Genomic DNA, 16501 nt, shown 5'->3' with positions numbered 1-16501 from the left:
TCCAGGGGAGTAAAAATAACACACATATAGTGAAAATCCAGTAGTATCAGTTAATCACTCTTTCATAAGGACAGTGCAAGGTGAAAGAACAGTGCTTATACACAGGCCTGGTGTACCAGTCAGTTTTATGAGATAAATTGATTTTTTCATCTATCTTTAATGCTTTAACACAATTTTAAAATCATTTTACAAGCCACCCCCAAAGTTCCCATAGGAGATAACGGAGGTTTACTCACAGTATGCAGTGCCAGACTGTCAGCAACTTTAAACAGTATTAGAGTGGAGGAAAAGGATTTTCTGCTTCCAAATGGTTCTAGACTTGAAATCTTTGGACTGCCAGCCGACCAGAGGCCGACTACGACCTCTGCCCCCACAGATCCTCTTCCATGTGGTCGGGAGTGGGAAAGGCAGCCTGTGCCTTAAAACCAGGGTGGGTTTCACTCCAGATGCATACAGCCTGCGACAAGGTCACTGGCAAGCAGACTCCTAGGGGAAGTCTAGAAATGTTGTCACACAGCAGACTGGCTCCACAGACCTATCAAAGTTTCTCTGTGAAGCAGCAGTCCGGCACCACGGGACCACATTTTTTCCTCTGATAGAGGACCACCGGGAAGGGGTTTCAAGGCACCGAAGTCATCGAGAAAGTTTGAAAATGAACTTTAAGCATAAAAGAAGAAAAAGAAGCAGAGCAACTGCAAAAAACTTCTGTACGGATTGCTTGCAGAAATTGTAACTGGATATGCTTATTAGCTCTCAGGCTAAGGGGTGGAGCATGTGCTCAGAAAAGTTGTGGATTTCTGCAACTCCCGGATTGCGGGTTGGGATTGAACACCTTGTGCATGGAATCCGGAAGGGACATAACAGAACTGGCCATGTGTAAGCCAATGCCGCATTGAATATCTGGGAATAATGCCGGCAGCAATCAGCAAAACATTCACTGCCACCAGCTGAATATTTACCCCTAAATGTTTATTTTTTTAATGCAACTTGCCTTGTGCATCTGATTGTTAGGTGGGAAATAAACATAAATAAATGAATAAGGCCAAGTACAAAATTACACTCTACTTCTGTTATCAATTATACCTGTGGTATACAGTCCGTGTATGCAAACATTGACTTGAAGCGGTCATCCATGCTGATGTGATACAGCACACACATTGCTATCTGTTTATAGTTTTCATTACCTAGAAAAAAAAGAAAAAAAATTTTAGTTTCTCAGAAAAGGATTCCAAGTAAATAAGTGCGTGATTTCTGCAATGCTTCATTTGAGAAGACCAACATAGTAACACAAAAAAATGACGGCAGATAAAGACCTGCATGATTTAATCAGTCTTCCTATCAAGGCAGACAGAGTCACACCTGCTACTCTGTGAAGGTTCCACTCCTTAATGACTAAACACTGGTATCACAACCAGAACCCTATGCAAATACAGGACCACAAACTAGAAATTTGCCACAATACCAGTCACAGAAATGTAATTATATATGATGCAGTCTTGGAAAAGTAGCTTTGCATTTTGTCTGCAGCACAGTAATAGTCATTGGTCATACTTTATTACACCAACAATGCTGCTAACTATAAACATTTTATTTGCAAATTTCAAATGTAAGATGTCATCCCCTCCCTCACTGAGATACACATCACCCATGCTCAATGCATATGATATGACTGTGACATTAAAGATGCGTGCTCGATCCTGATTCATCTTTGTCAGATATCTACCACACTCTCTATGAAAAGTACTTCCTGAAGTTACTCTTAAGTCTACCACCCTGCAACCTCAGTTCATGTCCTCTGGTTCTACAGCTGCCCCATCTCAGCATGTTTGTACATTAATTCCTTTCCTCTAGGGCAGTAGTCTTCGCTAATTTTTAAGTGAGGGCCGTTGTGGGTCCAAAAAAGCAGAAGGAGAGCCAACAAATATATTCCTACTTGGGGCTATGATACCAATAACGCTTCTCACCATTGAATATGGGGATATGATTGAGACTTTTAAAATAATAAAAGGAATCGACAAGATAAAGCAGGACAAAAAGTTATTTACGATGTCAAATGTAACTAGGACAAGAGGTCATGGACTGAAGCTGAGGGGGGACAAGCCCAGGACAAATGCCAGGAAGTTCTGCTTCACACAGCGGGTGGTGGACACCTGGAATGCTCTTCCAGTGGAGATTGCTGCGGAACCCACCATGCTAGGATTTAAGGGCAAGTTAGATGCACATCTCCTCGGAAAGCAAATAGAGGGATACCAGTGACTAAGTTTTCGCCAGGTCGCACCTGGCTGGGCCTTCGCGTGAGCGGATCACCAGACTTGATGGACCTAGGGTTTGATCCAGTGATGGCAGTTCTTATTCATTCCTACCAGAACCATTTGACTTGGTTACACATGCAGAACACAGATATGCAAATAGAGGACCACAAACTAAAAGTCCTAATATATACAAACAAAACACTAAGATGGCAGACTCTGCATGCAGTTCAGCACCAGAGAAACAGAAACAAATGCATTTCTTCATGAACAAAACTGACATATTTCAATCACTAAATTGAAAATAAAATCATTTTTCCTACCTTTGTTGTCTAGTGATTTTATTTTTCTAATCATCTTTTCACAGTCTTTTCACATCCTGACCAAAATACAGCTGAAAGAAAGTCCACCGTGTGGTTCCTTCACAGAGACTTAAAGACATCTCAACCAACCAAAGAAATCTCCCCCACCCAACCCAACCTATCCCCTCTTCCTACCCTTCCCAGTACTAGTGTCAGAAGTTCAAAAGGGAACTTCTCGCTCTGGGGGACAGACTGTCCCCCCTTGAATTTCCTCCATTGACCCAAACCACCCTTTTTTACATCCAAATATTCAAACTTTAACAAAGTAAACAGTTCTTTGCGCCACATTTTAACAATAGGCACCTCAGCCTGCCTCCACAATAGGAGGATACATTTCGTTTTGGATGGAGAGACGCCGACGCGTTCACACACACACTTTGAGGAGCTCTGCAAGTTCGAATTTGTCCCCTGAGGAAGGCAATGGTATCGCCGAAACTTGGATCCTAGTCTGGACTTCATCATTTTTGTTGGAACTTTCCTTATTTTAAGACTTGTTATGAAACTTTGATACAAACTGCAAATAATAAAGGCTCAGTGACCACAGGTTGGATGCGACATCTCCAGTGCCTCTCTTTGTTGATTTTGCTTTGCCTCGAGGCCTGGTACCTTCTTTCCCTTTCTCAATTTGAGGAAACATGTTTATATTCTGCTCACTGGTGGTCTAACATCAAACTGTGGCTCAGATTCATAGATGATATTTTTCTGGTTTGGTCTTCTTCTCAATTGGATTTGGAACAATTTGTAATCTGGTTGAATATTTTGGACAATAATTTGAAATTTACTATGAATTGTCGTCAATCTCAAACATCATTTTTTGATATTTTAGTGTTTAAAATGGATTCCAAATTGGTGACTACAGTTTTTTACAATCCTACTGACCGGAACAACTATTTACATTATTCCAGTTGTCATCCACAGAAATTGAAAGATTTGCCTATAAGACAGTTTTTTGACAATAAGACGTATTTGTATTCAGGAGACCCAGTTTAAAACAGAAGCTAAGATTCCTATTACAAAAATTTTCCACCAGGGAATATCCATTAGAAATAATCAAGAAGATCTAGCATAGGGCATTGTATGCAAACAGAGATCTATTGTTGAGTTCTACTTTTGGAAGACAGGAAATAGATCAGTATGTTTGTGTTAAAACAGTCAATCTTGGCGGCACAAGTGGCAAAGATTCTTCGCCATCATTGCCATGTTTTAGAATGTCATTCAAAACCAGCCCCTGCCCCGCATATTCTAGGGGCCGTAATATGAGATATAGTGTAGTTCAATATGCATTATGAGATAATTCTGAGTTACATAGTGGACTTCATTGTCCTTGTGAACACTACAATGTAAATGTAGCTATACCCCAAAAAAAAAAATGTAACTTCACTGTAAATGTACAGTCTCTTCATATGTTAACCGCATAGAACTTCCATGGTAATGCGGTATACAAAAATAAAGTTGTTATTATTATTATTACAAAGCCTGCACTATTTCACTAGACATTTCTCAATGGGTTCATCCTTTTACATCTAAGATTTATTCATTAAGATTGTATACAACATGTGAATCATCATTCGTGGTGTATATTAATTGTGGCCTTGTAAGAAAATATATATTGGACACACTAACAGATCAATAAGAATTAGTGAGCGACAGAGCAAGACTTAGTACTATAACGATGACAGCCTTCTTGTTCAACACTTTTTACAAGTAGGTCATATGTTTGACCAGAGACAATTGTTTGTGATAGTGAACAAGTAAGTGAATCTTTACTTGGAGAGGATAGAAATTACTGTCTTACTGTAAGGGAACAATATTGGATCCATCAATTAAGAACTGTGGGTTCCTGGGGTCTAAATGAAGCAGCATTTACCGTAATTTTGGCTTGAAGTATTGAAGATCTTTTTGAAACGATTATAGGGATTATATATTTTACAAATTAAGAACTTTAATATTTTTCTTTAGGGATTTCAACATTTCATGTCATTTTGGGGTTTGTGTTGCTTTTTTTGTTTAAAATGTCTAATAAAGTTTCTTTGGTTGAGTAATCCTTGAACATCATGATTTTTGGTAAATTTTTTTTCCATAGCAGCATTATCACTTTTATAAACTGCAGTAGGTCTCCACCCTCAGCCCAGTAACAATTAATTTTTGGCATGGATATTAGACGGCGATTGATCCCTGAATAAGATTACCAAACAGGGTCCTTGTTGGAGGTGTCAGGAGTTCTTTTGTTTTAGATCTACATCAGATAAGATTATGAACTTATACATTCTACTTGATGATTGCTGATCATTGCGCTCAAGCTAGAAGCTTTGTAAACGACTATGCAATACTGGGTTTTAACCACTAATTCTTTGACAGTGCAAAAGGCTTCTAGTCTGAGCGTGGACCTGTCAAAAACTTGGGCCGTTTTGCTTTGATTTTTATATTAAGTAAAGATTCTTACTTTTTTGCAAAGGGTGCTAATTTTATTCTCCAATTTGGCCGTTTGTCTTAGCCCATAAATAAATATATTAGAACATTTTCATTTTGATTTCATGGTCCATATACTATTGTTGAACAATAGCTCATCATACATTATATGTTCAGCTATAGATAATTTCGATGCTCCTCCCACAGATTGGTTGGGTTTATGTTCTTCATGTGTTTCAAGTTAATTTCATCTTTTATTATACAATACCACACGTTTTAGTTTTATTGTGGAACCAGTTTTTAAATGTGTAGTTTTAATCTGATATTATTTATCATTTTAAGATCAGCATTTTTTTTTTTTGCTTTCTCAAGGGCGGAGGTTGCCACATCCACAAAACTCTTTGGAGAGACCAATCGGGTATGTCATATCATTTCATAGTCCACCCCCTTCAGCGCCAGTTCCATCCACTATGGCCACTTAGTACAAGTTGCTTGTAATCACATATTCATCTAGTCCATACTGGAAGACTAGACTTTTCACACTGTTTAATCACCATACTCACCATTCTTCCCGTTCACCATCACTTCAAGTCACCAATCAGTTCTATTGTTACACACTAAGATTCTGTTCACCTTGGTCACCCGGCATGTCCATTGTTTGGCACTAGAGATTTTGGATCTTTCACATTTCATGATACACTAAATCACATCTATTTATGCCCAATCTGTATACTAATTTATATTGATGCATTCATACCCATAGGACCCCTGAGGAAGACTTTAAAGGTAGAAACATGGACCGTGTGAGGTCCTCTTCATTAACTGAAATTGTGGATGAACTTTACAGTTTCAAATTTGTGGATTTACTGTTTCTCTTAATAAAGCCATCATCAGCAACATCAGGTTCCACAGTCTTTTTTGTTCTGGACTTCTTACCCTTCTGTGGACCTAAGGGGTCAATTCTTTGATCGCTTTTGTAACACTGTACTACCCAGCTGAATACATATAATAATAATAATAATAATAACAGTTTATATACTGCAACACCGTTAAGTTCTATGCGGTTTACAGAAGATTAGTGGGGTACAAGTTGAGTTAACTTAAGGGATGTGGGAACAATGGGGAGAAAGGGCAAGAGAGGGGAAGGAGGGAAGTGGGTCAGCTGTCTAGGTATTTCAGGAATAGGTGAGTTTTGAGGCATTTCCTGAATACCTCATAAGTGGTGGGCAATAGGAGTTGTTCTAGGTCTTTACCCCATAGAGCAGCCTGATGTGAGAGAAGATGCTCATGGTGTTTTTTTAGTTTGCATCCTCTAACCGGGGGAGAAACGAAGTGCGAGTGGGAGCTTCTCTTGTGTTTGTTGGCTGAGAAGGAGAATAGGTCAGTGATGTATTTAGGGGTTAGACCGTAGAAAACTTTAAAACAGAGGCAGGGGAACTTAAACTTTACACGAGCTTCCATCGGCAGCCAGTGTAGCTGTTTGAAGTATTGCGTCACGTGATCGAACTTCTTTAGACCGAAGATTAGTCTATGGGGGTAGGCTGAGAAGGGTTTTATTCTTTGAATGTTGTATACTAATTTTCAGTGATTTCTTTTGTACGGCATTTCTTGTTTTGCAGTTAGCATTTGTACTTCTTTATAATCAATAAAAAGGATTTCATATAAAATGCACTTTAGAATCTAAGTAACATTCTGATATGCCATCTTCAATTCACTTTCCCTCCCACAAAGGAGTTTGAAAAACATCGATTGTTCAGTTCAAAACCATCTGAGAGCAACTGAAGGTTCTTTCTTTCTCACATACATTTTGAATTTCAGGAAAGGAAAGAGAGAAGACTAAGATATTATCCCACAGAATCCCAAATATGTGCATTCAGTAATGAGCATGCTCGGTCTTTAGGACTGAGTCACAAAACCAAAAGTACCACAGAAGTGCAATTAGTTAAGTCAAGCTCGTTTCAAAGTTCTTGATTACAGGTTGGCCTTTACTTAGGGTATAATCAGTGCACTAAGGAACAAACTGCAGAATCAGCTAATTAAATTATAATAATTTTCCTTCATATTTTATTATTTGTAATTATATTTGGGTTAGATATAAGGAGATGGATATTCTCATTGCTCATAGTAAAATGAAAGCTGAAATATTCCGCATTTCCCTGTTTAATTATACCATAGATGACTCTTGGAACAGGGTGAACACTGGGATCCTGGATGTTAACCATCTCGATTCTAGCTCTAGACCAGTGGTCTCAAACTCGCGGCCCGCCAGGTACTATTTTGAGGCCCTGGGTATGTTTATCATAATCACAAAAGTAAAATAAAACCGTTTCTTGATCATATGTCTCTTTAGCTATAAATTGCAATATTATTATTAAGACTTAGCCAAAAGGAAAGATTTAGAAACTAGAAAGAGTTTTACTTCATGCAAAATTGCCATTTCTTTAACCTTTTCCTATCATAATAAATTTTACGTGACGCTGGTTCCAATCGTAATTATCGCTACTGCCCGCTACATTTTCTGCATCAAAGTCCGAATCATTATCCAACTCAGACTCCAAACTACTTGGTAATAAATAGACGGGACAAATGATAGGTAGAAGGTCTACTGTATGTCCCATGCCATGGGACATATGATGGCAACAATATTTTTGGAATGTCCCGTCATCGGGACACACGATAGGAAAAGGTTAATAAGACATTAACTATTTTTTTCTGAGGCATACAAGTACCTCCAAATCCAAAATGTGGCCCTGCAAAGGGTTGGAGTTTGAGGCCACTGCTCTAGAGGGATCTAACAAGGATATCGGATGTAAGTATAGGATAACATGTGTGTTCTACAAACACAGAACTGTGACAAGACTAGTGGGATCAGGTAGGGGAAGGCTATAATTAAATCAGAGCGCTTCTGTCAAATAGCTGAATTTCTTTATAAAGTAACAGCAGAACACAGACAACAGAACTGTTGACCTATACTGGCAATGGTGTCTACATTTACACTACATGCTCTCCAGCCTTGACACAGGATAGTATGCGAGACAATAACAGCACAGTGAGATCCTATAAGCAGCTGCTCTGTTGCCAGTGCTCGTTTTCCCACTTATAGCATGAGCAAGCAGTATGGTCGCAGCTCAGCAAGATCCTGCAAATGTCCCTCCATTCATGCTAGTCATTACATAGGCAGTTGAGTGGGGCGAGCCACAGGGTTCATGTAGAAAATGACACGGTGACAAAATTCATCATCGTTCCCGTCCCCGCGGATAACCGTGGGAAACCATCTTCATGTCATTCTTTAAGGAGAGAGGGAAGAATCAGAGTATAATTGGGCACAACCACCGACCCGCAAGCTTTGCTTTGAAGGATGCTGGTGTAGAAGGACCGAGGTTGAAATAGACACTAGAAAATGACATGGGATTATTTCCCGCGGTTATCCGCGGGGATGGGAACGGTGATGAATTTTGTCACCGTGTCATTCTCTAGGTTCATGGTCCCACCAATATTTTGCCCATCACAACATCAGTAACTAGAGAGTTTGGGTGGGGCCGCAGATTGGTTTGTTTGGCCTCTCTGGCCAAAATGATGTTGTGCCACCTCTGGCTTCTTATCTGGGAGAATTCGTACATGAAATGCATTTCAACTTACTGAGCAGCTCAGTGAGCTTGGGCAGCAGACCAGCCTGCACCATTTTGTTTCTCAGGCCTGTGTCAAAGGAGAGGTTGAGCAGCAGCCGAAGGGTGATATTCAATAAATCTTCGTGCTCACTCGGGATCATTGTAGACAATTTTTCAATGATATCCATTTCTGCCTGTAAATAAAGTCAAAGTAAAGCTATGGAACAACAGAAAATCCTAGAATCTGCCAACACTGTCAAACATCTTTTGTGCAAAGTACAGGTACACTACCAATTTTTCAGCACCCCTGCTTCCAAAACCTTGCCTGATTAACCATTTTGCTGAATAAACAAGATTTTTCTAACAAGAACATTTATTTATCTAACCTTTTATAAAATACTGGCCTATTTTTACACAGGTGGATTTACACAACGCAAACAATAATCCTCTTAAACCTTCTTTCTCCTGTTCCATTTTCTAGTTTATTCCTCTTCCTCCACCATTCCTTTCTTTTTCCTAAATATTCCCAGAACCTCGCCCCTCAACTTGTTTCTCCTCCTGCAACTCTCTCCTTCTTCTGTCCTTTTTACTGATTCCCTTTGCTATTCCATTCCCATCATCTTTTTTTCCCTGTCTTCCAATTTCACTTTCCTCCACTGGATATGATTATGATGCTGTTATGTTCGATTTCCACCTTCTATATCTTCCCTGCTTCCAGAAGAGAACAAGGATATAGACCAGGGGTGTCAAAGTCCCTCCTCGAGGGCCGCAATCCAGTCGGGTTTTCAGGATTTCCCCAATGAATATGCACGAGATCTATTTGTATGCACTGCCTTCATTGTATGTTAATAGATCTCATGCATATTCATTGGGGAAATCCTGAAAACCCAACTGGATTGCGGCCCTCGAGGAGGGACTTTGACACCCCTGATATAGGCAAAGCTCCTTCCAGAGCAGTGAATGAAGAGAACTGGATACACCACACAGCACCTAAAGTAACACAAATGCCACTTTAAAACTATCCATGTGGTAAGTGTCTGAGAAGAAAAGAAGTAGAATCTGGATAAGACAGAGCTAAGTTCCAGAGCTTGAGGTAAGAACAGACACAAGTACAAGCAAATAAAATAGAAAGGAAGGTCAAATAAATGGTCAAAGGTTAAATAAAATACTAATAAGGAGACTCCAACTTATCCAAAACACGGCAATAAAAATCATAACAAATTTGAAAAAGTACGACCATGTAACACCTCTCTTAAAAAAATGCACATTGGTTGCCAATACTCCATCGTCTTACCAATAAAATAGCATTAAAGATCCACCAATCTAATCTGCGTACCTTTTTGGACAGTTAATGATCCCTTATACTCCATCCAGAACTCTGTGGTCCTCTGACCAAAACCTTTTTTCAGTACCATCTCTTAAAGTTATCAGCACGAGACGAACAGAAATATTCTCGATAGCTGCGCCTCAATTACGGAATTCTTTGCCATGATATATTAGAGGAGAAACAGCTCTAGATAAGTTTAAAAGTTTTTTCAAAATGTTTCTTTTTAAAGATGCCTTCGGAAATTAAAAGTCACCAAACTTATTTTTATAGGTCTTTTTTTAAACATATATGCTTCTGCTTTTAACCCCTCCAAATTGTTTGACCCTTCAATGTTTTCTTTCTCAAAAATTTTGGAGTTCCACTCCCTTTCCCCATTGTTTTCTGTAAGGTTGTCTATTTTTGTTAATATAGAAACATAGAAAATGACAGCAGAAAAGGGCCACGGCCCATCTAGTCTGCCCACTATTGACCCACCCCCTAACTACCTCCATGATCCCACATGCCAATCCCATCTTTTCTTAAAATCTGGCACGCTGCTGGCCTCAATGACCTGTTGTGGGAGACTATTCCAGCGATCAACCACCCTTTCGGTGAAGAAATATTTTCTGGTGTCGCCATGAAATTTCCCACCTCTGATTTTCAATGGATGCCCTCTTGTTGCCGTGAGTCCTTTAAGAAAAAAGAGATTTTCTTCCACCTCAATACGGCCCATGACATATTTGAATGTCTTGATCATGTCTCCCCTCTCTCTGCGTTCTTCGAGTGAGTACAGCTGCAACTTACCCAGTCGTTCCTCATATGGGAGATCCTTGAGACCTGAGACCATCCTGGTGGCCATTCGCTGAACCAACTTAACTCTCTGCACATCTTTTTGATAATGCGGTCTCCAGAATTGTACACAGTATTCCAGATGGGGGTCTCACCTTGTACAATGGCATTATGACCTCGGGCTTATGGCTGACGAAACTTCTACGGATACAGCCCATGATTTGTCTAGCCCTGGACGAAGCTTTCTCCACTTGATTGGCAGTCTTCATGTCTTCGCTAATGATCACCCCCAAGTCACGTTCTGCTACAGTCCTTGTGTGAAATGTTCTTATTACCCCTTTTTTATATTTGTAATTCGCTTTGAAACTATGTTATAAGCGTTTGCATCAAATTTGAATAAACATGAAACATGACAGGCCGAGGAAGCAAATTTACGCAGAGGCACAAAACAGGTGCAGTTTACGGCATGAAACACACAATCTGACTGACCAGATCAAGCAGAAAATGACAGTGGAAAAATAATACAGAAGTCAAATATACGACTTTTCAAGAAGCTGTAATATGGAAGATTTCAAGAGAGGTCAAAGTAAACTTCCTTAAGGGAGAAAACCAACAATGGAAGGAAAGACTTTGAGAAAAGGGATGATAAAACAAACAGGGTGGAAGAGAGGGGATTAGAGAAGAAAACAAGCGTGCAGTAGCTGCGAATGATGAATGAAGGTGGAGATGTCCAAAGAGGAGAAAATTCAAAGTGGTGGAAAAGGAGCAGATTTGCAGAATGTAAATAAGGAGCAGCTAGTTTTGATTTTGGAGAGAAAAAGTCAAAACAGATGCTATGAAGAGCTGTTCGAAGTAAAGCACCGAGAGACACTAAAGCAGCTGTTTAGGGTTCAAATGTTCTCCAACAGCTTCCAACCTCAACTGTTATTTCAGCTGGCTGCTAGCTACGGGATGTGTGTTATTTGACTACTAAACTGGGCAAGCTCATCAAATGATTCAGGAATTACTCTTCTCAGCTGATACATGTTAGTATTCAGATTCACATTACAACAATTGGTACAATAATAATAATAGTTCATTTTTTATATACCGCCATACCCGGGAGTTCTAGGCGGTTCACATCAATCATAAGAACATAAGAAGTTGCCTCCACTGGGTCAGACCAGAGGTCCATCTCGCCCAGCGGTCCGCTCCCGCGGCGGCCCATCAGGTCTATGACCTGTGAAGTGGTTCCTGACCATTTCTATAACCTACCTCTACTTCTATCTGTACCCCTCAATCCCCTTATCCTTTAGGAACCTATCTAAACCTTCCTTGAACCCCTGTAGCGTGCTCTGGCCTATCACAACCTCCGGAAGCGCGTTCCATGTGTCCACCACCCTCTGGGTAAAATAGAACTTCCTAGCATTTGTTCTAAACCTGTCCCCTTTCAGTTTCTTCGAGTGACCCCTAGTACTTGTGGTTCCCCACAGTCTGAAGAGTCTGTCCCTGTCTACCTTCTCTATGCCCTTCAGGATTTTGAAGGTTTCTATCATGTCTCCTCTAAGTCTCCTCTTCTCTAGGGAGAACAGCCCCAGCATTTTCAACTTGTCAGCGTATGAAAAGTTTTCCATACCATTTATCAGTTTAGTTGCTCTTCTCTGGACCCCCTCAAGTACTGCCATGTCCTTCTTGAGGTATGGCGACCAGTACTGGACACAGTACTCCAGGTGCGGGCGCACCATTGCACGATACAGCGGCATGATGACTTCCTTCGTCCTGGTTGTGATACCCTTTTTAATGATACCCAACATTCTGTTCGCTTTCTTTGAGGCTATTGCACACTGTGCCGATGCTTTCAATGTTGTGTCCACCATCACCCCCAGGTCTCTTTCAAGGTTGCTCACCCCTAGCAATGATCCCCCCATTTTGTAGCTGAACATTGAGCTCTTTTTCCCTACATGCATCTAAAATTTCGGCAAAGTTAAAAGCTTACAGTGGGAAGATACAAACAATTTAAAATGAGATAAAAATGATAAGTAAGTAATAAGAGACATTAGGTGGCCAGTCTATTGAATAATTGAGTTCTTATCTGTTTTCTAAAATCAAGATGAAGCTTCTAACGCAGTTTTGGCAAGCCATGTATTCAGTGTGGCTGCCTGAAAAGAAAAGGTTCTGTCGAGGAACCTTTCGTAATGACAGGATTTTATTGAGGGATATGCAAACAAGTGTACTCTTCCAGAGCTCTTATTAATGTAACTCAGGGTAAAATGAGGGGTAAGATAGCCTGGTAGCATGCCAAATACAGCTTTGCAGCAGATACAGTGGAAATTGGTAAGAAGACCAAATGTGGCATATCCTACCGGACTGCCGTATCCTACCAATTGTGGCATCCTGCCCACCTGCCCCATATTTCTCCTTCTATCACTTCTCTCCAGCCCCATTTCTCCCTCCAGAAAGAGATGAGAGGGAGAAATGCACTGATTTATTTATTTTAAAAAAATCTTCTATACCGCCTAAAACTAAGCGGTTTCCCAAAAAACATCCATACAATCAAAATATAACAATACATGTAGAAAACCATTCTTCATTCTTTACTTCTTCTTAACCATCCGCCGATAACACATTACAGCTGTTTACCCCTCGATATTATATAAACGCGCTAACAAATAAATGCATTTTTAATGTCTTCTTAAAATTCGCGCGATCAGTACAAAGTCGTAAGTGTCCTGGTAGTGCATTCCATAATTTCACACCCGCTATAGAGAACACTGCAGCCTTCGATATAGCATAGTGCACTTCCAATTCTCTAGTTTCATTCCCCCTCAGATCGTAGTACTCTGCCTGGTCAATATATTTCCCATAGTGTTTGAAAGCACATAGGGGCAGTCTGATACAAAACTTGATGTACTATAGACATCACTTTGTACTAAACCCTTTGTTTTAATGGCAACCAATGTAATTTTTTTTTAAATTGGTGTAATGTGAGCCGAAGTAGGCGTGCTTGTAATCAATCTTGCTGCAGAATTCATTAATAATTGCAACGCTTTACACCAGGGGTGTCCAACCTTTTGGCTTCCCTGGGCCGCATTGGCCGAAAAAAATGTTTCTGGGGCCGCACAAATGCGTAAACGCTGCAGCAAGACAGAGGAGGGAGCCGGCGAGACGGTAAACACCCGGGGGCAGCAGAGGAAAACACTGCATCGCCCTCAATCAGGGCCACACAAAATAGTTCACGGGGCCGCATGCGGCCCTTGGGCCGCAGGTTGGACACCCCTGCTTTACACTTTGTCTGAGGTATACCAAGGTAAAGTGAGTTACAATAATCTAATCTTGGCAAAATTAATCCTTGTCCTACTGATCTAAAGTCATAGGGACAACACCTTAACACAGGAAAAAAAAAATGCTTCTCATACAACTGGACTTAACTGCGGCATTCGACTTAGTGGATCACAACATCCTTCTACAGATCTTAGACGCAATAGGCATCTCAGAAAAAGTATACTCTTGGTTTGAAGGATTCCTAAAACTCAGAACCTACAGCGTAAAATCAAACAAAGAAAAATCAGAATCCTGGTCAAACCCCTGCGGCGTACCACAAGGATCTCCACTATCCCCCACCCTCTTCAATCTCTACACTGCTTCTCTAGGAACGCATCTGGACAATATGGGCATAACCACCTATAGTTATGCTGATGACATCACCATCCTCATCCCATACGATCACTCTAAACCTACCATGACAGACAAACTACACCAAACACTTGAAACAGTCACAACCTGGATGAAAAATCACAAACTTAAACTCAACCAAGACAAAACCAAATTCATCCTTCTCGAAAATGACAAGATCCAAACCACAACCAACTTAGACATAAACACAATCAAATATCCCATCCAAACCACCATAAAACTACTTGGCATGACCATAGACAGATGCTGCACTATGCAACCGCAAATAAATAAAACAATTCAGAAATCATTCGCAATCATGAGAAATCTGAGACAAGTCCGAAAATTCTTTGAAAGAACACAATTCCAACTTATAGTACAATCCCTAATACTAGGGATATTGGACTACTGCAACATCCTCTTCCTTCTTTGCCCTGCAACTACGATTAGACAACTCCAAACAATCCAAAATACAGCTTTGAGACTCATCTACTCATTGAAAAAACATGACCACATCACTGAAGCCTTCATCAACTCACATTGGCTTCCAATCCAAGAAAGAATCCAATTCAAATTCTACTGCATACTATTCAAAACACTACACGGAGACAGTCCATCATACTTGAACAATCGCCTCATACAAGCACCCACTACAAGACAAAGAAAAACGCACGCCCCATTCATACCCCCCCCAATCAAGGAAGTAAAAAGAACAAAACTACACGACGGCCTCCTAGCCACCCAAGCCGCAAGGCTGGACAACCAGATCTCCAACCTCTTGATGACCACTACAGACTATAGGACGTTCAGAAAAGAAATAAAAACCACACTTTTCAAGAAATTCCTGAAGCAGCAATAACATCACGACCGCTAAAACTGACACTTGATCTACCCACTACTGCACTAATAATAACAAAAGAACTCCCACTATGACCACCTATTAACTCTTTTACAAACCACCTCACCCTCAACAACCTGCTAAATGTTTATAAGATCTACAACTTACCTCTCTAGCTAATCATTGTAACTCTGTTTTTTTTTTTTAAACTAACCTTTTGTAATCCGCCTTGAACCGCAAGGTAATGGCGGAATAGAAATCCCTAATGTAATGTAATGTAATGTAATTTAACATCGGTTCCAGTCTATGCAGAACGTGCATATTCTCCTTGAATTTTGTCTTCAAAATTTGTTTTCCCATCAACAAAGCAGAGTCAAAACGTATACTGTCATCTCATTCTTCACATTTAATTGGACTCTCTGCACATTCAAGGTGGTAGGGTAAGTTTCTTTCTTACTATGACTCACAATCTACACCTCGGTCTTATTCACATTTAACCAAGATTAGACATCCATAATTTCACCTCCCTCAAACAAGAATCCAACTTAGCCTCCACCTCTCCTTGTTCGGTGATTTTGTTTAAGTTCTGGTACAAGGTGGCTGGGATGTAATGGGATAGGTCGGGGTCCAGCATACATTGAGTGATCTCTGTTCATGCATATTAGGTTTTTCTTTTGTTTTAGGGATGCATATTTGTATTCCACTGTACTTCTATGTTTTTTGACAAAGCAATAAAAATATTTGACCTAAAAACAGCCCAAGAAAGGTGCAGTGGAGCTGACTGAGAGATTGAATATTAGGCAGTGTAAAAATTCTGATTAAACCAATAGGCAAGGCAAAATAAAGGGAGATAAAATGAGCTTTCAATGGAAATTTCACAAGAAAATCTAATCACATTAAGGGGGAAATGAAGCTGCTGGGATTTTAGGAACAAAGAAAGAAAACCCAGTTCCACTTACTTTCACTTACAGTGGGTAAAGGCATGGGAGAAAGAAGAAAAGTGCAGTGCACGGCCGTTTGAAACCAATAAAGTAATGATGCAGATTTTGATATGCAAGATTAGCTCCAAATGAAGCATGCCAGAGGGAAAGGCTCTTTACAAACTAAACATGCTTTTCTGAGAGCGAACAGAGGTTACCAACGCCAATGACGCAATGCAGCCCAAACAGGGGAAGATGATGAATGTAAACTAAAAAACATCTTGTGAATATCTGTCTACAGAATCCAAAAGGTGCATCCGCTAGCCAGCAGAGGAGTCACGACTACTGACAGGCGATATTTAAAATTAT

The 16501-nt window shown here is 40.2% G+C and overlaps 1 protein-coding gene across 1 annotated transcript in view; it reads right to left on the bottom strand.

Annotated features, from left to right (window-relative positions):
• Positions 1–16501, bottom strand: part of KIFAP3 (kinesin associated protein 3) — a 151070-nt gene that overhangs the window by 85106 nt on the left and 49463 nt on the right. The window contains exons 10-11 of the mRNA XM_033961530.1: positions 8660–8822; positions 1084–1184 (exon numbers count right to left, since the gene is read on the bottom strand). Coding sequence (XP_033817421.1) covers positions 1084–1184; positions 8660–8822 — 264 coding nt within the window. The remainder of the gene's footprint in view (positions 1–1083; positions 1185–8659; positions 8823–16501) is intronic.

This window comes from Geotrypetes seraphini, chromosome 10, assembly GCF_902459505.1.
Source record: "Geotrypetes seraphini chromosome 10, aGeoSer1.1, whole genome shotgun sequence".
Lineage (NCBI taxonomy): Eukaryota > Metazoa > Chordata > Amphibia > Gymnophiona > Dermophiidae > Geotrypetes > Geotrypetes seraphini.
This window is presented reverse-complemented; position numbering and strand designations above follow the sequence as displayed.